The 24,200-nt window shown below is 57.4% G+C and overlaps 1 protein-coding gene across 2 annotated transcripts; it reads left to right on the top strand.

Annotated features, from left to right (window-relative positions):
• Positions 1-4: 4 nt before the first annotated feature.
• Positions 5-23,231, top strand: NRBP2 (nuclear receptor binding protein 2). 2 transcript variants are annotated; one of them, XM_079301842.1, is made up of 18 exons: positions 6-218; positions 12,945-13,067; positions 13,331-13,432; positions 13,569-13,658; positions 14,059-14,099; positions 14,185-14,279; positions 14,762-14,785; positions 15,361-15,444; positions 16,256-16,311; positions 17,393-17,488; positions 17,578-17,710; positions 17,857-17,959; positions 18,182-18,232; positions 18,937-19,072; positions 19,767-19,820; positions 21,120-21,183; positions 21,847-21,902; positions 23,143-23,231. In XM_079301842.1, exons 1-18 carry the CDS (start codon positions 102-104, stop codon positions 23,209-23,211), a joined length of 1,494 nt encoding a protein of 497 aa, XP_079157968.1. In that variant the 5' UTR covers positions 6-101; the 3' UTR covers positions 23,212-23,231. The 2 variants fall into 2 exon arrangements, with proteins under 2 accessions (XP_079157969.1, XP_079157968.1); XM_079301843.1 differs by lacking the exon at positions 19,767-19,820 and having other exon boundaries at positions 5-218.
• Positions 23,232-24,200: the final 969 nt, after the last annotated feature.

The following is a 24,200-nucleotide window of genomic DNA, read 5'->3' as shown; positions in this document are numbered from 1 at the left end:
TCGGCACAGCCCGGCTCAGCACAGCTCGGCACAGCCCGGTACAGCCCGGCACAGCTCGGAAAAGCCCCGCACAGCCCCGCACAACGCGGTTCGCCGCCGGGATGGCGGTGCCCGAGCCGGACGCGCGGCTGGCGCAGGAGAAGGAGGAGGAGAGCGAGGAGGAGAGCGAGGTGCTGGAGGAGAGTCCGTGCGGCCGCTGGCAGAAGCGCCGCGAGCAGGTGGGACGGGAAGGCGAAAAGGGCGGCCATGGAGCGCGGGCAGGCCGGGAATGGGGATGGGAATGCGGGGAATGGGGATGAGGTTGCCGGGGAATGGGGATGAGGTTGCCGGGGAATGGGGATGAGGCTGCCGGGGAATAGGGATGGGAATGCGGGGAATGGGGATGGGGATGGGGATAGGGACGCGGCCGCCGGGCCCTGCGGAGCTCCGAGCTGAGCAATCGCGACCCTCGCCCATCGCGCAGTCCCCGAGCTGGGGATGCCCGCGATGGCCGCGGCCGGAGGGCGATGCAGGGAGCGGCTCCGCGGGGAGAGAGTCCCCGGGGCCGGGGAGCCGAGCTCGGGCATTCCCTGGGCCGGGGGTGCCGGGGAGGAAAGCCGAGCTCGCCTTGGCTCGGTGTTTTGTACCGAGCTCGCCTCGTCTCAGTGTTTTGTACCGCTATGAAAAGCCGAGCTCGCTTTGGCTCAGTGTTTTGTACCGAGCTCGCCTTGGCTCGGTGTTTTGTGCCGCTATGAAAAGCTGAGCTCGCCTTGTCTCGATTCTCTGTGCCGGTGTGGAAAGCCGAGCTCACCTTGGCTCGGTGTTTTGTGCCGAGCTCTCCTTGCGGGGTTTTGTGCCGCTAGGAAAAGCCGAGCTCGCATCGTCTCGGTATTTTGTGCCGCTAGGAAAAGCCGAGCTCGCATCGTCTCGGTGTTTTGTGCCAAGCTCGCCGTCTCTCGGTGCGGGGAGCCCGGTGCGGGCTCGTTGTGCCCAGGTGCGCCCGGGCTGATCCCAACCCGTGCCGGGTGTGGGGAGCCGATCCCACCCCGTGCTGTGTGTGGGGAGCCGATCCCACCGTGCTGTGTGTGGGGAGCCGATCCCAGCCCGTGCCGGGTGTGGGGAGCCGATCCCACCCCGTGCTGTGTGTGGGGAGCCGATCCCAGCCCGTGCCGGGTGTGGGGAGCCGATACCACCCCATGCTGTGTGTGGGGAGCCGATCCCACCCCGTGCTGTGTGTGGGGAGCCGATCCCACCCCATGCTGTGTGTGGGGAGCCGATCCCACCGTGCTGTGTGTGGGGAGCCGATCCCAGCCCGTGCCGGGTGTGGGGATCCGATCCCACCCCATGCTGTGTGTGGGGAGCCGATCCCACCCCGTGCTGTGTGTGGGGAGCCGATCCCACCCCATGCTGTGTGTGGGGAGCCGATCCCACCGTGCTGTGTGTGGGGAGCCGATCCCAGCCCGTGCCGGGTGTGGGGAGCCGATCCCAGCCCGTGCTGTGTGTGGGGAGCCAATCCCAGCCCGTGCTGTGTTTGGGGAGCCGATCCCAGCCCGTGCTGTGTGTGGGGAGCCAATCCCAGCCCGTGCCGGGTGTGGGGAGCCGATCCCACCCCGTGCTGTGTGTGGGGAGCCGATCCCACCGTGCTGTGTGTGGGGAGCCGATCCCACTGTGCCGGGTGTGGGGAGCCGATCCCACCCTGTGCCGGGTGTGGGGAGCCGATCCCACCCTGTGCTCTGTGTGGGGAGCCGATCCCACCGTGCTGTGTGTGGGGAGCCGATCCCAGCCCGTGCCGGGTGTGGGGAGCCGATCCCAGCCCGTGCCCATGTCTGGGGTTGCTCCGTGCAGGTATTATAAATGAGAAACAAATATTTACAAATATTTAGCAGAATTTCGATTGCTGTATTTTATCCAGACAGAGCCACCAGCGCTGGGGAGGCAGAGGGGTCACTGCCCACTCCATGCTCCACGAAATTTGCTTTGTATCTCCCTTTCTAGCATGGTTTCCTTGTAGTCATCAATAATTGTTATTTTTTTGCTGTCATAATTCTGCCAGGTAAGCAGTGGTGGTCCGTGGGATCGCTGGACGACGTGAGTCTCTAGAAAATTTGTCAAGTCCCACAGATAACCTCTGGTCTTGGTAGATAAGGAGAAGTCAGGCAGTCTGGTCTCAGGGATAGGCTGCAATTGATCACACGAAGGCAGAAACCTGATTTTGCAGGATTTGTTTGCCTTGTTTTGCAAGCTGTCAGTAGATACAATTTATTTAGAAACATAATATTCTTAACAGGGGGATTTAAAACAGAATGATTTAATAATATATTTTCCTTTCTTTAGTGTCATGCCTCATTTCAGACCCAAGTATTCTGGTCTATGCAAACCCCAGTACTTTTATGATTAACACGAATTTTTTTATCAATTATCACACAGGGACCCGGGTTTTGGTGTGGGGAGCTGAGCTGTGCCCTGGGTCAGTCCCGCAGTGTGGGGCTACGATGTCCAAATTTATCCAAATATCAACATTGAGTTGTAATTTTCTATAGTTAATTATTTAAAAAAAAACCCAGCTTTTAGCCTTTGCAATGCCCTCATGATGAATTAACAAGTTTTCAATTTCCATAAAAAAGAAGCATGGAAATTTATGCCTCGCAGGTTTATTATCAGTACTTCGCCTTTCCTTCAAACCAAATTGTAATATTTATAATATGTTTATATTTCTCAAATTATCAGTGGGCTGGAGAATTCCTGAGGGAAATGGGGAAGGGGCTGGAGAATTCCTGAGGGGTGGCTTTGCCCTTCCAGATGTGGCTTTGTCTTTCCAGATGTGGCTTTGCCCTTCCAGATGTGGCTCAGCCTTTCCAGATGTGGCTTTGCCTTTCCAGGGGTGGTTTTGCCCTTCCAGATGTGGCTCAGCCTTTCCAGGGGTGGCTCAGCCCTTCCAGATGTGGCTCAGCCTTTCCAGGGGTGGCTTTGCTCTTTCAAGGGTGGCTTTGCCTTTCCAGATGTGGCTCAGCCTTTCCAGATGTGGCTTTGCCTTTCCAGGTGTGGCTCAGCCTTTACTAGGGTGGCTCAGCCCTTCCAGATGTGGCTTTGCCTTTCCAGGTGTGGCTCAGCCTTTCCAGGGGTGGCTTTACCTTCCCAAGGATGGCTTTGCCCTTTCAGGGGTGGCTTTGCCCTTTCAGGGGTGGCTTTGCCTTTCCAGATGTGGCTCAGCCTTTCCAGAGGTGGCTCAGCCCTTCCAGATGTGGCTCAGCCTTCCAAGGGTGGCTTTGCCCTTCCAGATGTGGCTTTGCTCTTTCAAGGGTGGCTCAGCCCTTCCAAGGGCAGCTGTTGCAGCTGTTCCAGGAGAGCTGCAGTGGCAGGAAGGCTCCTGAGTGCCGAGTGCAGGAAGTTTCTGTGTGTTTGTGCAGACTCCCAGATGCTCAGTGACGTGCAGGAAGGAGCTGAGCACGGCATTCCCTCTCCTCTCAGCACTCCTGGGGTTTGTCCCCTCCCTGTCCTGAACATCCATTCCATTCTGCATTTCCCTGCTTTGCTTTTGTCAGACCTGCAGGGCTGAGCCGGGTCTGTGGTTTTTGGGGAGCAGAGCTTGAAGCTGAGCCTGGAATTCCCGGGGGGCTCAGGGGGCTCCTTTGACTCTGCACAGCTCAGAAATGGGGGGTGCAGCCAGGTGGGGTCGGGATCTGCTCCCAGGGAATGGGACAGGGCAAGGGCAAACAGCCTTGGGTGGGATTTTGGGAGTTTAACATCCCCGGGGGTGTGGCTCAGGGACACGATGGACTCACTGGGTTCAGAGGTTTTTCCAACCCAAACCTTTCCCCAGTTCTGCGCTTCTGCAGGCTGAAAGGTGAGAAATTAAATTTAGTGGATGGTGTGGGCACAAGGACTGCAGCTTGTTTTACACACAGGGCTGTGCTGGGCCTGCCCTGCCCCCAGGAAAAACCTTCCCAACCTTCTCTGCTGATTTAGGATCCTTTTCATACCTATATATCCCTATTTATGATCCTTTTTGTGCCCATTTATTCCTATTTGTGATCATTTTTATACCTATTTATCCCTATGCTGGGATCACTGTGGTTTATCAGAGAGAATCCCTGGGGAGAATCCATGAGGAGAATCCATGGAGAGAATTTTTGGGGAGAATCCCTGGAGAGAATTTTTGGGGAGAATCCCTGGGGAGAATCCCTGGAGAGAATCCCTGGGGAGAATCCCTGGAGAGAATTTTTGGGGAGAATCCATGGGGGGAATCCCTGGAGAGAATCCATAGGGAGAATCCATGGGGGGAATCCATAGGGAGAATCCATGGGGAGAACTTTTGGGGAGAATTTTTTGGAGGATCCACAGGAGAATCCCTGGAGAGAATTTTTGGGGAGAATCCCCGGGGAGATCTCGCCGATCCCTCCCCCGCCCCCATCCCGGGATTCTCCAGTCCCAACTCCGAATTTAACTGATCCAGCGGAATGAACGAAGCGAAACCGGCTCGTGAAGGCCGGGAGGAAATGCTGAAGCAGCGTTTGAGGAGAATCGGGATGGTAAAATCCCGGCGGGAGGGGAGCTCGGGGGTGTTGCTGCGGGTTCCCGGCCAGCAGCGAATGGGAACAAAGCCTGGAAAAGCAGAGGGAGCTCAGGAATCCCGGAGGAGCGCGGTTCCCATTTTTAGGCATGAACCGGGCTGCAGTGGCAGTGCCGAGCCCGATGGTTTGGGACGGCTCCAGCCGAGCAATATCTGCCTCGCGGTTATTTTTATTTTTATTTTTATTTTTAAAGGCTGCTTTGTTGCCAGCCATCCCCCGGGATCCGGGCACGGGGTGTGAGGAGCTTTTCCGGCGCGGGGGGATCAGCTGGGGGACTCGGCTCCTTCTTTTCCTGCCGATTTTTTCTCCCTGCCCCCTTCTCTCAGCCGCGGGCGAACTTTGCTGGGTGACTTTGGGGCGACCCTGCTGAGCTCAGCTGATCTCACAGCTGCACTTCCAAGGTTTTTGGGTTAATATTCAAGAATTTGGGACGCTGGCCAAGAATTTAGGGTTAATAGGCAAGAATTTTGGCAAATATCCAGGAGTTTCGGGTTGATAGCCAGGAGTCTGGGGTTAATATCCAGGGGTTTGGGGTTAATATCCAGGAGTTTGGGGTTGATATCCAGGAGTTTTAGGTTGATAGCCAGGAGTTTGGGGTTGATATCCAGGAGTTTGGGGTTGATATCCAGGAGTTTGGGGTTAATATCAGGAGTTTGGGGTTGATATCCAGGAGTTTGGGGTTAATATCCAGGAGTTTGGGGTTGATATCCAGGAGTTTGGGGTTGATATCCAGGGGTTTGGGGTTAATATCAGGAGTTTGGGGTTGATATCCAGGAGTTTGGGGTTGATATCCAGGAGTTTGGGGTTGATATCCAGGGGTTTGGGGTTGATATCAGGAGTTTGGGGTTAATATCCAGGGGTTTGGGGTTGATATCCAGGAGTTTGGGGTTGATATCCAGGAGTTTGGGGTTGATATCCAGGGGTTTGGGGTTAATATCCAGGAGTTTGGGGTTGATATCCAGGTGTTTGGGGTTGATATCCAGGAGTTTTGGGTTAATATCCAGGGGTTTGGGGTTGATATCCAGGAGTTTGGGGTTGATATCCAGGAGTTTGGGGTTAATGTCCTGTGCTTGAGGACAGTGAAGGCTCCCCCCTGCCTGTGCTCCGAGCAGGGTTTTTGGGATTTGTGTTTAAGGATAAGCCGACAGGAGCTGTGTTTGGTGGGAAGCTGACGGATAAAGTCTCTGGACAGACAGTGCAGCTCTGTCCCCGCACGGGCTCGGGGCTCTGCCAGGGAACGAGCCGGGGCTGGGCCGGTTCTCCAGCCCTCCCGGGGCTGTGGGTGGAGCGGGGCCGCTCTGCCCGTGCCTCGTTCAGCGTTTCACCGAGCCTTTAATCCTGGGGGATCTCACAACAATCCCCAGCCTTGTTCTGGCTGCTGGGGAGGGGCTGACGTCAGCCGGCTCCAGGCTGCAGCGCAGCAACTTGAGATTGTCCTGCAGGGACACGTTCCTGCATCCCATCCACGTTCTGTGAGGGATTCCTGTTCCAGCCCCTTTATTCCATCCACATTATGTGAGGGATTCCTTTTCCAGCCCCTTTATTCCATCCACATTCTGTGACGGATTCCTGTTCCATCCACGTTCTGTGAGGGATTTCTGGTTCCAGCTCCTGTATCCCATCCACATTCTGTGACGGATTCCTGGTTCCAGCTCCTGTATCCCATCCACATTCTGTGAGGGGTTCCTGTTTAGAGCTCCTTTATTCCATCCACATTCTGTAAGGAATTCCTGGTTCCAGCTCCTGTATCTCATCCACATTCTGTGAGGGATTCCTGGTTCCAGCCCCTTTATCCCATCCACATTCTGTGAGGAATTCCTGTTCCCAGCTCCTGTATCCCATCCACATCCTGCACAGGATTCCTGTTCCAGCTCCTTTATCCCATCCACATTCTGTGAGGAATTCCTGGTCTCAGCTTCTTTATCCCATCCCTGTTGTGCTCAGAATTCCTGGTTCCAACTCGTTTATCCCATCCCCATCCAGCACAGAATTCCTGGTTCCATCCCATGGGATGGCAGAGGGTAACCATGGGATGGGCACAGGGTATCCCAGAGCTGGCTGTCCCCAGGTTTGTGTCCCCCCCCAGGGCTGGGTGTCCCCAGGTTTGTGTCCCCCCTGGGGCCGTGCAGAGCCTGGGCCTGGAGCAAACCTCTCTCCAGGCTGTGCAGGGAGCAGCTTCGCCCAGGAAACACCAGCCCTGATCCTGCCCCACGCTGGACTCTCCTGGCTCTGCTCTGGGCAGTGGAAAAATACTCAGATCCTCCTCTGTGCCTTCCTCCAGGAGAACAGGGAGCTCAGTGTTTGCTGAGAGAAGGGCAGAGGAGAGAGAGGCTGTGAGCCCTGGGCACAGAGAGAGAGAGAGGCTGTGAGCCCTGGGCACAGAGAGAGGCTGTGAGCCCTGGGCACATCCCTGCCAGCCCTGGGGCAGCCTCAAGCACCATCCTCAAGGATCCCTGCTTGGGATCCATGTTCCAGATCCTTCTTGGAATCCATGTTGAGGATCCCTATGCTGGATGCTGTTGGGATCTTGCTGAGGATTCCTGCTTGGGATCCCTGTTCCAGGTCCTGCTTGAGATCCTGATGAGGATCCCTGCTGAGGATTCCTACTCGAGATCCTGTTCAAGATCCCTGCTCAGGATCTCTGCTCCAGATCCTTCTTGGGATCCCTGCTCAGGATCCTTTTGGGATCCCTGATCCAGATCCTGCTCAGGATCCCTGCTCAAGATTCTACTGAGGATTGTGGTGAGGATCCTGCTGAGGATCCCTGCTCCAGTTTCTCCTGAGGATCCCTGCTGAGCATCCCTGATCCAGATCCTGCTGAGGATCCCTGATCCAGATCCTGCTGAGGATCCCTGCTCCAAATCCTGCTGAGGATCCTGCTGAGGATTCCATCTCCAGATCCTGCTGAGGATCCCCGATCCAGATCCTGCTGAGGATCCCTGATCCAAATCCTGCTGAGGATCCCTGCTCCAGATCCTGCTGACGATCTACTGAGGATCCTGCTGAGGATCCCTGCTCCAGATCCTGCTGAGGATCCCTGCTGGGATTTCAGGCCCCCCTCTGCTCTGGTGCTACCAGGCAGGAATCTCCTGGGCATGGCCAGTGCCCTCTGCCAGAGAGCAGGGCTGGACACTGGGATGGCATTTTGGGAAGGAATTCCTCCCTGGAGGGTGGGGAGGTGTTGCCATGGAATTCCCAGAGCAGCTGGGGCTGCCCTGGATCCCTGGCAGTGTCCAGGGTTGGGCTGGATGGGGCTTGGGGCACCCTGGGCTGGTGAAGGTGTCCCTGCCATGGCAGGGGTGAGATCAGCTGAGCTTTAAGGTCCCATCCTGGCATTTGGTGATTCTGTGGCAGGGGGAGCTCAGCCTGTGCCCCCTGTTTGGCACGGGGCTGAGCTAGTGCTGAGCTGGTGGCTTTGTGACACACAGCATCAAATGCTTCACTGGAATCTAAATATTTTCCCTTCCGTGCTGTTGGGTGTGGGACAGGGTGGCAGGGACAGAACAGGTTTGTCTGGCACAGCCACAGGGCTGGGCTGCTCTGCCCTGTGCCCCGAGTGTCCCTATCCCTGAGTGTCTCCAGCCCCAAGTGTCCCCAACCCTGAGTGTCCCCAGCCCCGAGTGTCCCCAGCCCCGAGTGTCCCATCTCCGAGTGTCCCCATCCCTGAGTGTCCCCATCCCTGAGTGTCCCATCCCTGAGTGTCCCCAGCCCCGTGCTGCCACTCCCCATCCCCGAGCCCTGGGGACCTGCAGGGCACAGCCCAGGTGTCCCTGATGGGGCCTCAGCCCTCTCAGCTCGTTTTTTTTTCCCTTCCGTGTTTTCTGAAGCGATTTCTGTGTTGCGACATCCACCCCTGCCCCGCCCGGGGACAGAGGGGCACGGCCTGGGGCAGGGCCAGGGGGCACGGGGTGTGGGAGTGCACGGGGTGTGGGGGGACACAGCCTCAGACAGGGCCAGGGGACACGAATTTTGGGGGGACACGGGGTGTGAGGGAACACGGGTTTTGGGGGGACACGGGGTGTGGGGGTCACGGGGTTTGGGGGGACACGAATTCAGGAATTTTGGGAGGACATGGGTGCCAGCAGCCCCAGCCCCCAGCACACGGTGACAAGTGTCCCTGTCCCCCAGGACAAGGTGACACAGTGACAGTGTCCCTGTCCCCCAGCTCCAGCACACGGTGACAGTGTCCCCATCCCCCAGCTGCTCCCCCAGCCCCCAGCCCTTCCCGGGCCTGCCTCAGCCCTCGCTGCCAAGAAAAGCCCAGGAGGGAGCGATTGATGGGAAGCTGCAACCCGAGCTTTGGGAACCCGGCCTGGCCCCGCTCCCAGCACTCTCTGGCTCGGCGGAGCCTCCCCGGCCCGGCTGGAGCCGCGTGGGGCTCACCGGGCAGCGCCCGGGGCTGGCAGGAGCACGGGATAACCCGGGGGATAAAAAACAGGGGGATAAACCACAGGAAATAAACCATGGGGATAAACCAGGGGGGATAACCCGGGGGATAAACCACATGGGATAAATCATATAATGGGAAATAACGCAGGCTAAACCATGGGGGACAAATCATGGGGAAAACCCATGGGAAATAAACCATGGGGGATAAACCACGGGGGATAAACCACGGGAAATAAACCATGGGGGACAAATCATGGGGGATAAACCATGGGAAATAAACCATGAGGGATAAACCATGGGGGATAAACCACAGGAAATAAACTATGGGGGACAAATCATGGGGGATAAACCATGGGGGAGAAATCATGGAGGAGAAAACATGCAGGAGAAATCACAGGGGATAAAACCATGGAGGATAAACCACAGGAAATAAACCATGGGGGATAAAGCACGGGAAATAAACCATGGGAGATAAACCACAGGAAATAAACAATGGGTGACAAATCATGGGGGATAAATCATGAAGAATAAACCATAGGGGGACAAACCATGGGGGATAAACCACAGGGGATAAACCAGGGGGGAGGAACCAGGGGGGAGAAATCACAGGGGATAAACCAGGGGGGAGAAACCACAGGGGATAAACCAGGTGGGAGGAACCACGGGGGATAAAACCACAGGGGATAAACCACAGGAAATAAACCATGAGGGCGGGATAAACCATGGGAGAGAGACCACAGGGATAAACCATGGGAGATGAACCATGGGGGATAAACCATGGGAGAGAAATCATGGGGGAGAAACCATGGGGGATAAACCACAGGAAATAAGGAAGGATGAACCACGAGAAATAAAACCATGGGGGAGAAATCACGGGAAACAATGGGGGATAAACCACGGGGATAAATCACAGGGGATAAACCATGGGAAATAAACAACAGAGGCTAAATCATGGGGGAGAGACCACAGGCATAAACCATGAAAAATAACGGGATATAAACCAAGGGAAATAACAGAGGATAACTCATGGGGGATGAATCATGGGAAATAAACCATGGGGGATAAACCACAGGGATAAATCATGGGGGGAAAACCATGAGGGATAAATCACAGGGGATAAACCATGGGGATAAACCATGGGGGATAGACAGTGGGAAATAATGGGGGATAAACCACAGGAAATAATGGAGGATAAATCACAGGGACAAACTACAGGGGAGAAACCACAGGGATAAATCATGGGGGACAAACCACAGAAAATAAAAAAAAGGGGGATAAACCACGGGGATAAATCACGGGAAATAACGGGTGATAAACCGCAGGGGATAAATGACAGGGGGATAAACCATGGGGGGATAAGAGGTGACAAAACCATGGTGGATAAACCACAGGAGAGAGACCACAGGGATAAACCAGGGGGATAAACTATGGGGGTATGAATCATGGGGATAAACCATGGGGGAATAAATCACAGTGGATAAACCATGGGGGATAAATCACAGGGGATAAACCATGGGGGAAAATAAACCACGGGGGATAAACTATGGGAGATAAACCATGGGGAATAAATCACTGGAAATAAACCACAGGGGAAATAAACCAGGGGGGATAAACCACAGGGGAGATAAACCACGGGGATAAATCACAGGTGATAAACCACGGGGGATAAACCACAGGGGAGATAAACCACAGGGATAAATCACAGGGGAGATAAACCACAGGGATAAATCACAGGTGATAAACCACGGGTGATAGACCACGGGCGACAGACCACGGGCGACAGACCACGGAGACCTGCGCCACTGCCTTTTGTCCCAGTCAGGCTGTGCGGAAACTTCCGCGTTTATTTATTTATGGAGGCCAGGCCGGGGCTGGGAGCGGGAGCAGCTGCTGGGGATCAGCTTTGTTCTCACCCAGCACAAGCCAGAGCACGTTCGTGTCCGTGCCGGGCGGGGGAGGTTCCTCCTCCCCGTCACGTTCCGGAGCCTCTCAGTCCTGGCAGAGCCACTGCCCAAACCCGAGAACCTCGGGCTCACAGAGCAGCTTCTTGGAGCTGGGGGAACACCTCCTGCTGGGCGTCACCAGGACCAGATGGGCTTTAGGGTCCCTCCAACCCAAAGGGCGGTGATTCCAGGGTGATTCTGTGGTCCCCACCCTGGCTGTGTGTGCACTGGGTTCACTGGAATCGCTGGAATCACTGGGATCACTGGAATCATTGGGATCGTTGGGATCACTGTGATCATTTGGGTCACTGGGTTCATTGGGATTGCTGGGATCACTGGGGTCTCTGGGATTGTTGGGATCACTGGGTTCACTGGAATCGCTGGAATCACTGGGATCACTGAGATCGTTGGGATCACTAGAATCACTGGGATCATTGGGATCACAGGGACCACTGGGATCACAAGCATCACTGGGATTGTTGGGATCACTGGGATTGCTGGGATCACTGGGATCGCTAGATTCACTGGGATCACTGGGAAAGCTGTGGCTAAGCCCCTCACCGTCCATGCTGGGCTTAGTGCAGAGCCTGTGCCGGGCAGCAGCAGAAACAGGGGTGCTTTGTGTGGCTGCAGCACGAGCTGGGCTGAGAACTGCTGGGCGTGCCCTGCTAATGAGCTGGGGGTGCTGATTGCCCTGCTAATGAGCTGGGGGTGCTGAGTGCCCACAGCTGCCCTGAGCCCTGCAGGGACCAGTGCTGGCAGTGGGATGAGCCCCAAACCTGGGCAGTGGGATCAGCCCCTGCAGCAGGATAAATCCCAAACGTGGGCATTGGGATGAGCCCTAGCAATGGGACAAGCACCAGCAGTGGGATCAGCCCCAAACCCAGGCACTGGGATGAACCCCAACAGTGGGACAAACCCCAAACCCAGGCAGTGGGATGAACCCCTGAAGCAAGATAAACCCCAAACCTGGGCAGTGGGATAAACCCCAGGAGTGGGGCTGTCTCCAGCAGCAGGATGAGCTGCTGAGCCCCAGCAGAGGGCTGAGCCCCAATCCCCAGCCCCAGCACATCACGTACCTGCCCCAGAAGTCAGAACATTCCCCCTTTTCCACCCATGGCAGGTGGGGTGGGCACTGTGCCCCTGCTCGGACTGGCACAGCCCAGCCTGGAGCCCCCAGCCCCACAGGAGGGGCAGGAGCAGCTGGGGGCTGCAGTCCTGCTCCAGCAGGGATATTTTGGGATAGGAAGGGTCGGGATGCAGGGAGTCGGGCAGCAGTGCTGGGAGGGAGGCTGGAGCCCTGTCCTGGGGTGCCTTGGAGGTTTTACCTGGGCTGGAGGTGACTCCTGGAGCACGTGGCTGCTCTGGGGACCGGGAGGGTCCTGCAGAGGTGACACCTGCAGAGGTGACACCTGCAGGGGTGACACCTGCACAGCTGCTCCACGCTGCTCCTGGGCTGGGGCTGTGTGGGGTGGGAAGTGCTTCCCCAGGTGCTGTGCCTGCACCGGCTCCTCAGGGGTGATAGGGTGATGGGGTGGCTGGGGTTCGTCCAGAGCTTCACTTTTCCCTGCACAGTGTGGGGGTGGCTCCAGTTCCCAGCCAGAGCCTCTTCCCTGCCCGCTCCAGGGACCTTCGTTCCAAAAAAAGCTTTTTGGAATTTATTTTGTTTGGTAAGACAGCGCCGTGCAGCCGTGGCAGGGAGTGTTGTAAGAGCACGGAGCCTCTGCTGTCCCCGGGCAGGAGTCGGGTTTCAGGCTGCTGCTTTTGTTATTTTCTCTTTCTTTATTTATGCCCTGACTCTGGGAAGTGTCGCTGTCGGTCACTCGCTGCTGTGACAATGACACCGAGGTGATTGTGCCGTGTGGCACCTCCCAAAAACGTGGGCTCATGTGCTCAGAGACTCTGAGCTCCCAGAAATACCTGTGGAAAAACTTCCCTTTAACCAGGGAGGTCTGGCCAGGATGTTTCCGTGCCAGAGAGGGAATACGAAGGATTTTCTGGGTGAGCTGGCAGTGCCACCCCTCCCTCAGCCCCCCATCAATGCTTGCTGCCCCGTGCCCAGGTGAACCAGGGGAACATGCCCGGCATCCAGAGCACCTTCCTGGCCATGGACACCGAGGAGGGCGTGGAGGTGGTGTGGAACGAGCTGCTCTTCACCGACAAGAAAGCGTTCAAAGCCCACGAGGTGAGCCCTGAGAGCCACACCCCTGGGTGGGGCAGGTGAGCCCTGAGAGCCACACCCCTGGGTGGGGCAGGATGGGCCACTCCCCCTGTCCCTGTCCCCTGGCACCGCTCCTTCCTCAGCTTCTCCCTCCCAGAGACCCCCTTGGGACCCCAGCCCAGTGTCCCTGTGCCACCCCCAGCTCTTGGGGTGCCCTGCTCCATCCCAGGACCTTCCCCTCACCTGTCCTGCCCCATCCCCCTCACCTGTGCTCTGGGTGCCCCCAGGAGAAGATCAAGACCATGTTTGAGCAGCTGGTGCTGGTGGATCACCCCAACATTGTGAAGCTCCACAAGTACTGGCTGGACGTGAAGGACTCCAAGGCACGGGTAGGGGACCTGGGGGGCAGGGGGGACTCCAGCTCTGCTCCTTATACTCATCTTCATCCTCACCTTCCTCCTCATCCTCCTCACCCTGCTCATCCTCCCCCTCTCCCCGTGGCTCTGAGCTGGCCCTGCCCCCCAGGTGATCTTCATCACCGAGTATGTCTCCTCGGGGAGCCTCAAGCAGTTCCTGAAGAAAACCAAGAAGAACCACAAGGCCATGAACGCCCGGGTGAGAACCTGGGGCAGCTGGGGGGTCCTAGCTGTGGGTCTGGGGTCCTTGGGGCACTTCAGGGGTCCTGGCTGGGGGCTCTGGCCTGGGGAGGGGATCTGGGGTCCACAGCAGGGGGGAGCTGTTGTTCCCTGGGTCACAGCAGAGCCCAGACTGGATCCCAGTGGCCTCGAGGTGGGAGTGGCTGTGGTGGGTGGGTGACACTGGCCCAGTGAATGACCCCTGAGTGACCCCTGAGTGACCCCAAGGTGGGAGTGGCTGTGGTGGGTGGGTGACACTGGCTCAGGGCTGGTGTGAGGGACCTGGGGGATGATCCAGGTGATGATGTCCCCACTCTGTCCCTTTCCTGTCCACTCTCTGTCCCTTTCCTGTCCCCTCTCTGTCCCTTTCCTGTCCCCAGGCCTGGAAGCGCTGGTGCACCCAGATCCTCTCTGCTCTCAGGTGAGGCTCCCCTGGCTCCCTGCCCTGCCCTGTGGGGTGCAGGGAGTGGGGGCTGCGCTCGGGACACCCCCCTGTGCCCCCCCAGCTTCCTGCACTCCTGTGAGCCCCCCATCATCCACGGCAACCTGACCAGCGACACCATCTTCATCCAGCACAACGGGCTCATCAAGATCGGCTCCGGTGGGGTCACGGGGGTCTGGGGGGGTCACAGGGGTCTGGGGGGTCTGGGGGGTGTGGGGGGGTCAGAGGTGTCTGGGGGGGTCTGGGGGATCTGGAGCATCAGAGAGGTCTGGGGGGTTTTGGGGTGTTCAGGGGGTCTGGGGGTTTCAGGGGGCCTGGGGGACCAGGGGGATCAGGGAGGTTGGGGGGTCAGAGGGGTTCAAGGGGGTCTGGGGGTGTCTTGGGGGTCAGAGGGGTCTAGGGGGGTCTGGGGGTGTCTTGGGGATCTAGGGGGGTCTGGGGAACTGGGGGAATCTGGAGGGTTTGGGGGATCAGAGGGGTCTGGGGGCTCTGGTGGGTCGGGGGGTTCTGGGGGGCCCAGGGGGTCCAGAGGGGGTTGGGCAGTCTGGGGGGCCCCCGAAAGTTGTGGGTCTGTTTTTGGGGTGCCAACCTCGGTGTCACTGATCCTCTCCTCTGTCCTCTTCTGCTGCCCCACCCGGCAGTTTGGCACCGGGTGTTTGCCAACGGTGAGTGACCCCTAAGTAACCCGTGTGTGACCTGTGAGTGACCCCTGAGTGACCTGGGAGTGACCTGTGAGTGACCCCTGAGTAACTTGTGTGTGACCCCTGAGTGATCCTCAGTGACCCTCAATGACCCCTGAGTCACCCAAGTGACTCTGAGTGATCTATGAGTGACCCCTGAGTGACCCTCAGTGACCCTTGAGTCACCCCTGAGTGACTCTGAGTGATCTATGAGTGACCCTCAGTGACCCTTGAGTCACCCCTGAGTGACCTGAGTGACCCCTGAGTGACCCTCAGTGACCCTTGAGTCACCCCTGAGTGACCCTCAGTGACCCTTGAGTCACCCCGAGTGACTCTGAGTGATCTATGAGTGACTTGAGTGACCCCTGAGTGACCCTCAGTGACCCTCAGTGACTTTCACTGACCTTAGTGACCACTGAGTTACCCTGAGTGACCTGTGAGTGATCCAAGTGACCATGAGTGACCCCTGAGTGACCTGTGAGTGACCTGTGACCCCTGAGTAACCTGTGTGTGACCCCTGAGTGCCCCCCAGTGCCCCCCAGTGACCCTGCCCTCCCCAGCACTGCCGGACGATCTGCGCAGTCCGATCCGCATCGAGCGCGAGGAGCTGCGGAACCTGCACTTCTTCCCGCCGGAGTACGGACGTGAGTGGGGGACAGGGACATTGGGGACAGTGGGGACAATGGGAACAATGGGGGCAATGCGGACAATGGAACAACAGGGACAACGGGGACATTGGGGACATTGGGGACAACGGAGGCAACGGGGACACTGGGGACAATGGAGACAATGGGGACAATGGGACATTGAGGACATTGGGGACAACGGGGACAACAGGGACAACAGGGACAATGAGGCAACGGGGACAATGAGGACACTGGGGTCAATGGAGACAATGGGGACAATGGGGACAGTGGGGCAACAGGGACAATGGGGACAGTGGGGACAATGGGGACAACAGGGACAGTGGGGACAATGGGTACAGTGGAGACCATCAGGACAATGGGGACAATGGGGACAACGGGGACATTGGGGACATTGGGGACAGTGGGGATGGGGATTGGGATGGGAAATGGTGTGGGGAATGGGAATAGGGAACTGGGAATGGGGAATGTGGAAGGGGAATGGGATTTGGAACGGGGAATGGGAATGAGAATGGAGATGGGGAATGGGAATGGGAACAGCGACAACGGTGCATGGGGATGGGAACAGGAATGGGGAAGGGAGAATGGGAATGGGGATGGGGAACTGGAACGGGGGGCCTGCAGATGAGAACAGGTGAGGACTGGTGAGCTCTCAGGTGGGATCTCAGGTGGGATATCCAGGTCAGCTCCTAGGTGAGCTCTGAGGTGGGATAACCAGGTGAGGTATCCAGGTGAGCTCAGCTCTCAGGTGATCTCTCAGGTGGGATAACCAGGTGAAGTATCCAGGTGATCTCTCCTGTCCCTGTTGCAGAGAGGGCTGACGGGACGGCCGTGGACATTTTCTCCTTTGGGATGTGCGCGCTGGAGGTGAGGAGGGAACGGACCTGGGAATGGGGGACCAGGGAATGGGGGGAACCTGGGAATGGGGGACCAGGGAATGGGGGGACCCTGGGAATGGGGGAACAGGGAATGGGGGGACCCTGGGAATGGGGGGAACCTGGGAATGGGGGAATCCTGGAAATGGGAGTGTCCCTTGTCTGGGGGTGTCCCTTTTCCAGAGATGTCCCTTGTCAAAAGGTGTCCCCTCTCTGGGAGTGTCCCTTTGTTGAGGTGTCCCATGTCCAGGGGCTCCCTGTCTAGGGGTGTCCCTTTTCTGGAGCTGTCCCCAATCCAAGGGTGTCCATGTTCAGGAGTGTCCCTTTGCTGGGGTGTCCCTGTCCAGTGTTGTCCCTCTCCAGGCGTGTCCTCTGTTTGGGAGTGTCCCTTGTCCCTGGACTGACTGGGGGCGGTCCCTTTTCTGGGGCTGTCCCCTATCCAGGGGTATCCCTGTCCTGGATTGTCCCCTCTCTGGGGGTGTCCCTCTGTTGGGGTGTCCCATGTCTGAGGGCACCCCCTCCCCAGGAGTGTCCCTTGTCTGGGGGTGTCCCCTTTCCAGAAGTGTCCCTTTGTCAGGGTGTCCCCTTTCCGAGAGTGTCCCCTGTCCAGGGCTGTCCCCAGGAACCCCCAGCAGTGTCCCTGTCCCTGTCCAGTAGTGTCCCTTTGTCAGGCTGTCCCCTCTCAGGGGGTTTCCCCAGGAGCCCCCAGCAGTGTCCCTGTCCCTGTCCTGTCTGGGGCTGTCCCCAGGAGCCCCCAGCATTGTCCCTGTCCTGTCTGGGGCTGTCCCCTCTCTGGGCTGTCCCCAGGAGCCCCCAGCACTGTCCCTGTCCTGTCTGGGGGTTTCCCCAGGAGCCCCCAGCAGTGTCCCTGTCCTCTCTGGGGTGTCCCCAGGAGCCCCCAGCAGTGTCCCTGTCCCTGTCCTGTCTGGGGCTGTCCCCAGGAGCCCCCAGCATTGTCCCTGTCCTGTCCGGGGCTGTCCCCAGGAGCCCCCAGCATTGTTCCTGTCCTATCTGGGGCTGTCCCCTCTCTGGGGTGTCCCCAGGAGCCCCCAGCAGTGTCCCTGTCCCCCCAGATGGCCGTGCTGGAGATCCAGACCAACGGGGACACGCGGGTGTCAGAGGAGGCGATCGCGCGGGCGCGGCACTCGCTGGATGATCCCAACATGAGGGTGAGGGGAGTTACTCCTGCCTTACTCCTGGGTGTAAATCCTCTCCTGGGTGTAAATCTGGGTTACTCCTGGTTGTAATTCCCGCACAGGAGTTCATCCTGTCCTGCCTGACGCTGAACCCCGAGCGGCGGCCGACGGCGAACAGCCTCCTGTTCCACCGCGTGCTGTTCGAGGTGCACTCGCTCAAACTGCTGGCGGCGCACTGCTTCATCAACCACCAGTGTGAGTGCAGGGGGAGTGACCCCTGGGGGACCCTGAGTGACCCCTGGGGGACCCTGAGTGACCCCTGAGTGACCCATGAGTGACCCCTGGGGGACCCTGAGTGACCCCTGGGTGACCTCTGGGTGACCCTGAGTGACCTGTGCCAGACCTGATGCCTGAGAACGTGGTGGAGGAGAAGATCAAACAGCTGGACCTGAACATGGTGATGGCCGAGATCCGCAGGGAGGGACGGCCGGGGGTGCAGTGGAGGTGAGGAGGGGGAGGGGGTGGGGATGGAATGGGGGTGGGGATGAGGATGGGGATGAGGGTGAGGATGGGATGGGGATGGGGATGGGGATGGGGATGGGGATGGGGGTGAGGTTGAAGATGGGGATGAAGATGAGGAGGGTCTGGAGCCCCCAGCCTGCAGCTCCTGGTGCCGTGGGCGCAGCCCCTCCCCCCCTGACCCCTCCTGTGCTGATCCCTGCCCAGGTACTCCGAGGTTTCCTTCCTGGAGCTCGACAAGTTCCTGGAGGATGTCAGGTGGGTGGGAGCAGCTGGATCTGTGTGATACCCTGGGGTGGGGGGTGGGGGGGACAGGGAGTGTCCCTGCTGTGCACAGTGTCCCCGGGATTGGGGAACTGTTCCCATCCCTGTTCCCATCCCTGTTCCCATCCCTGTTCCCATCCCTGTTCCCATCCCTGTTCAATCCCTGCTCCATCCCTGCTCCATCCCTGTTCCCATCCCTGTTCCCATCCCTGTTCCCATCCCTGTTCCCATCCCTGTTCCCATCCCTGTTCCATCCCTGTTCAATCCGTTCCCATCCCTGTTCCATCCCTGTTCCCATCCCTGTTCCCATCTCTGCTCCATCCCTGTTCCATCCCTGTTCCCATCCCTGTTCCCATCCCTGTTCCCATCCCTGTTCCATCCCTGTTCCCATCCCTGTTCCCATCCCTGTTCCATCCCCGTTCCCATCCCCGTTCCCATCCCTGTTCCCATCCCCGTTCCCATCCCCGTTCCCATCCCCGTTCCCCATCCCCGTTCCCATCCCCGTTCCCATCCCCGTTCCCATCCCCGTTCCCATCCCTGTTCAATCCCCGTTCCCATCCCCGTTCCCATCCCCGTTCCCATCCCCGTTCCCATCCCCGTTCCCATCCCTGTCCCATCCCTTTTCTCAGTCCCAGTTCCCATCTCCAGCTGTCCCCATTCCCTCTGGGATGGATCCAGCTCTTCCCTCCCTTTCCCAGGAATGGGATTTACCCCCTGATGAACTTTGCTGTCTCCCGGCCCCTGGCCCTGCCCCGGGCCCTGTCCCAGCCCCAGGAGGATCCCCAAAAAGCCAAAACTCCCACGCCAGAGCCCTTCGACGTGGAGACCAGGAAGGTGAGGCCAGGGCAGGTGAGCGGGGGGAGGGAATTGGGAATTGGGGAGAGGAATTGGGAATTGGGGATGGGAATTGGGAACTGGAGAGAGGAATTGGGAATTGGGGATGGGAATTCGGGATGGGAATTGGGAATTGGGGACGGGAATTGGGAAGTGGGAACAGGGGACGGGAATTGGGAATGGGAATTGGGAATTGGGGACGGGAACTGGGAATTGGGAAGAGGGGACGGGAATTGGGAACAGGGGACAGGAATTGGGGATGGGAATTGGGGACAGGAATTGGGAACTGGGGACAGGAACTGGGAACAGGGGACAGGAATTGGGAATTGGGGACAGGAATTGGGGTGGGGCAGCTCCATCCCAGCTCTGCTGCCAGACACGGCCCAGGGGAGAGCGGGGAGAGCAGGGACGGGTTTGAGCAGGGATTCCAAATGCAGCAGGAATCCCAAATAATTCCATAGGAATTCCAAATTCAGTAGGAATTTCAAACCCAGTCGGAATTCCAAATTCAGGAGTAATTCCAGCCCCAGCAGGATTTGAGGGTTCCAGCCCCAGCAGGATTTGGGGTTCCAGCCCAGCAGGATTTGGGGATTCTGAACCCAGCAGGATTTGGGGTTCCAGCCCCAGCAGGATTTGGGGATTCTGAACCCAGCAGGGTTTGGGGTTCCATGGGAATCTGGCCCTGCTGTTCCAGGTGGTGCAGATGCAGTGCAACATGGAGCTCAACGAGGACAAGAGCCAGTGGCACGTGAGCAGCTGGAGCGGGATTGGGATTGGGATTGGGAACGGGATTGGGATTGGGGTGGGCATTGGGATGGGGATTGGGACTGGGATTGTGATTGGGATGGGGATTGGGATGGGGATGGGGAACGGAATTGGGATCGGAATCTGGATTGGGATTGGGATTGGGATGAGGATTGGATCAGGATTGGGATAGGGGTTGGGATTGCGGTGGGGATTGGGATTGGGATTGGGGGGGATTGGGATTGGGATTGGGATGGGGATTGGGATGGGGATTGGATCAGGATTGGGATTGGGATTGGGATGGGGATAGGGATGGGGATTGGATGGGGATTGGGATTGGATTGAATGGGGATGGGGATGAGGATCGGGATGGGCATTAGGATTGGGATTGGGATTGGAATGGGGATGGGGATTGGGATCCTGCCCTGCACAGCCTGCTGGGATTGGGGCTGCGAAAAATGGGGATGGGATTGGGAAATGGGGGGAATTGGGATTGGGAAATGGGGCTGGAGAAATGGGATTGGTAAATGGAATTGAGAAATGGAATTGGGAAATGGAATTGGGATTGGGGAATGGGATTGGGGAAATGGGATTGGGAGATTTGGATTTCGATTAGGGAATGGGGCTGGGGAAATAGGAATGGGTAATATGAATGGGAATTGGGAATGGGAAATGGGGCTGGGAATGGGATTTGGATTGGGAAATGGGGAGGGAATTGGGATTGCGATTACAAAATGGGATTGAGAAACGGGTGAGCAATTGGGATTTAGGGATTGGGGCTGGGGGAAATGTGGCAGGGAAATGGGATTGGGGAAATGGGGCTGGGAAATGGGATTGGGGAATTGGGATTGGAGAAGGGGATTTGGGGAAATGGGATTGGGAGATTTGGATTGGATTGGGAAATGGGATTGGAGGAAATGGGATTGGGAGATTTGGATTGGGATTGGGAAATGGGATTGGAGGAAATGGGATTGGGAAACAGGGTTGAGCGATTGGGGCTGGGGGATTGGGATTGGGGAAATGGGAATGGGAAATGGGATTGGGGAATTGGGCTGCCACATCCCTGTGATGCCCAGAGCTCCCAGTCTGTGCCCAGAGCTCCCAGTCCATCCCAGAGCTCCCAGTCCGTGCCCAGAGCTCCCAGTCCCATCCCAGAGCTCCCAGTCCCATCCCAGAGCTCCCAGTCCAGCCCAGAGCTCCCAGTCCCATCTCAGAGCTCCCAGTCCATCCCAGAGCTCCCAGTCCAGCCCAGAGCTCCCAGTCCCTTTGGAGCACTGGGATGTTCAGACTCTCCTCTCCCCAGCTCACATTGCTGCTGATCCTGGAGGACAAACTGCACCGACAGCTCAGCTACGACCTGCTGCCCAGTATGTGCATCTTTTCCTTTTCCTTTTCCTTTTCCTTTTCCTTTTCCTTTTCCTTTTCCTTTTCCTTTTCCTTTTCCTTTTCCTTTTCCTTTTCCTTTTCCTTTTCCTTTTCCTTCTCTCCTCTCCTTTTTTTCCCTTTTCACTTTCTCTTTTCCATTTTTTCTTTCCTTTTTTCCTTTCCCTTCCTCTTTTTTACTTTCCTTTTTCCTTCTCCTTTTTCCTTCCCCTTTTCCCTTCCCCTTTTTCCTTCCCCTTTTTCCTTCCCCTTTTTCCTTCCCCTTTTTCCTTCCCCTTTTTCCTTCCCCTTTTTCCTTCCCCTTTTTCCTTCCCCTTTTCCCTTTCCCTTTTCCCTTCCCCTTTTCCCTTTCCCTTTTTCCTTTTCCCTTTTCCCTTTCCCCCACACTGGTTCAGGGGTGATCCCAGAGCTCCATTCCCACAGGACCCCCAGTGGCCCAAATTCCCTCCCAAAATTGGGGATTGTGCTGGGAGCTGCTCCTTTCCCAGCCCTTGTGGGGCCTGTGCTGGGGTTTCCCTGCTGAGCCAAACCAACCCCAAATCCTTTCCCAGTGGGGCTGCCCTGGCTGCTTTTGGGGTCCCTGCTCCCCTGGTGCCCAGGCCAGGAGCTGTGTCTGTGCTCACCCTGTGCTGCTCCTGTCTCTGCAGCTGATAACTCCAAGGATCTGGCCACGGAGCTGGTGCATTATGGATTTATCCATGAGGTGAGTCCCCAAAAAACTCTGTCCCTGCTGTCCCCAAATCCTGTCCCCAAATCCTGTCCCTGCTGTCCCCAATCCTGTCCCCAATCCTGTCCCTAAACCCTGTCCCTGCTCTCCCCAAATCCTGTCCCCAAATCCTGTCCCCAAATCCTGTCCACAAACCCTGTCCCTGCTGTCCCCAAACCCTGTCCCTAAATCCTGTCCCCAATCCTGTCCCCAATCCTGTCCCCAATCCTGTCCCTGCTCTCCCTAAATCCTGTCACTAAATCCTGTCCCCAAATCCTGTCCCCAAATCCTGTCCCCAATCCTGTCCCCAATCCTGTCCCCAAACCCTGTCCCTCCTGTCCCCAAATCCTGTCCCCAAATCCTGTCCCCAGATCCTGATCCTGTCCCTAAACCCTGTCCCCAAATCCTGTCCCCAAACCCTGTCCCTGCTGTCCCCAATCCTGTCCCCAAATCCTGTCCCTGCTCTCCTGTCCCCAAATCCTGTCCCCAAATCCTGTCCCTGCTGTCCCCAATCCTGTCCCCAAATCCTGTCCCTGCTCTCCTGTCCCCAAATCCTGTCCCCAAATCCTGTCCCTGCTGTCCCCAATCCTGTCCCCAAATCCTGTCCCTGCTCTCCTGTCCCCAAATCCTGTCCCCAAATCCTGTCCCTGCTGTCCCCAACCCCTTGTCCCCAGCCCCAGAGCTCCTCCAGCTCAGGCTGGGAGTTCTGCTCCCTTTGTGGCTCATGTTAATTAGCTGGACATTAATGAGCCCTGAGGGGAGGAGGCTGATTCCTCATTCAGGAGCCACAGAATCATTGATTGTAGGAAAGATCCCCGAGATCCTTGAGTGATGGCACACGGTGACATCAGAGAGGGATTCTCACAGGATCCCCCTGGGCTGTTCCCCCTGTCCCTGATCCCATATCCCCTCCCCCCCCTGCAGGGCCAGAAATTCCCCCTGAGCCTCCTTTGCTCCAGGCTGAGCCCCTTCCCCATGTCCTGAGCCCCTCCTGGGGCTCCAGACCCTTCCCCAGCTCCCCCAGCCCCTTCCCCACCTCCCCAGACCCTTCCTCAGCTCCCCCAGACCCTTCCCCAGCTCTCCTCCCCCTCCCCTCCCCCTCCCCTCCCCTCCTGTTCCCAGTTTTCCAGCCCTGCCCAGCACAGGGGCAGCTCAGGGTGGGGCTGGGGGATTTTTGGGGGATTTGGGGGATTTGGGGCACCCCAGGCACGGGAGGATTGTCCCTGTTGGGTTTCAGGATGACTGTGAGAAGCTGGCCACGTTCCTGGAGAGCGCCTTCCACAAGCACCGCTGGCAGACCCTGTGAGCCCTGCCAGGGACCCCAAAACCCACGGGGAGGGACCCCAAAACTGACAGGATGGAGGATCCCAAAAACTGCCTGGATGGAATCCCAAAACCGACAGGGAGGGACCCCAAAACTGCACAAAAACTGACAGGATGGGACCCCAAAAACTGCCTGGATGGGGGATCCCAAAAACTGCCTGGATGGGATCCCAAAAACTGACAGGATGAGGGATCCCAAAACTGACAGGGAGGGACCCTAAAACTGCCCAAAAACTGCCTGGATGGATGGGGGATCCCAAAAACTGCCTGGATGGGGATCCCAAAAACTGACAGGATGGAGAATCCCAAAAACTGCCTGGATGGGCATCCCAAAAACTGACAGGATGGAGGATCCCAAAAACTGCCTGGATGGGGATCCCAAAAACTGCCTGGATGGGATCCCAAAACCGACAGGGAGGGACCCCAAAACTGCACAAAAACTGACAGGATGGGACCCCAAAAACTGCCTGGATGGGGGATCCCAAAAACTGCCTGTATGGATGGAGGATCCCAAAAACTGCCTGGATGGATGGGGGATCCCAAAAATTGTCTGGATGGGGATCCCAAAAACTGACAGGATGGAGGATCCCAAAAACTGCCTGGATGGGGATCCCAAAAACTGACAGGATGAGGGATCCCAAAAACTGACAGGATGAGGGATCCCAAAAACTGCCTGGGAAGGATCCCAAAAACTGCCTGGATGGATGGAGGATCCCAAAACCTGCCAGGGGGATCCCAAATGGGGGATCCTGAGGCACCCAGGGGCAGCAGGACCCTCCTGGCCGGGCCCTGGGTCAGGGGATTTGTCCAACCCACACTCTGGGAAGGAAACAGGAATGCAGACAGCAGGAATGGCAGAGAAACAGCAGGAATGGGACATAAATAAACAGCAGGAATGGGAAAAAACAGCAGGAATGGGGGGAAAACAGCAGGAATGGCAAATAAATAAACAGCAGAAATTGCAAATAATTA

This window comes from Erithacus rubecula, assembly GCF_903797595.1.
Source record: "Erithacus rubecula genome assembly, chromosome: 3".
Classification (NCBI taxonomy): Eukaryota; Metazoa; Chordata; class Aves; order Passeriformes; family Muscicapidae; genus Erithacus; species Erithacus rubecula.
This window is presented reverse-complemented; position numbering and strand designations above follow the sequence as displayed.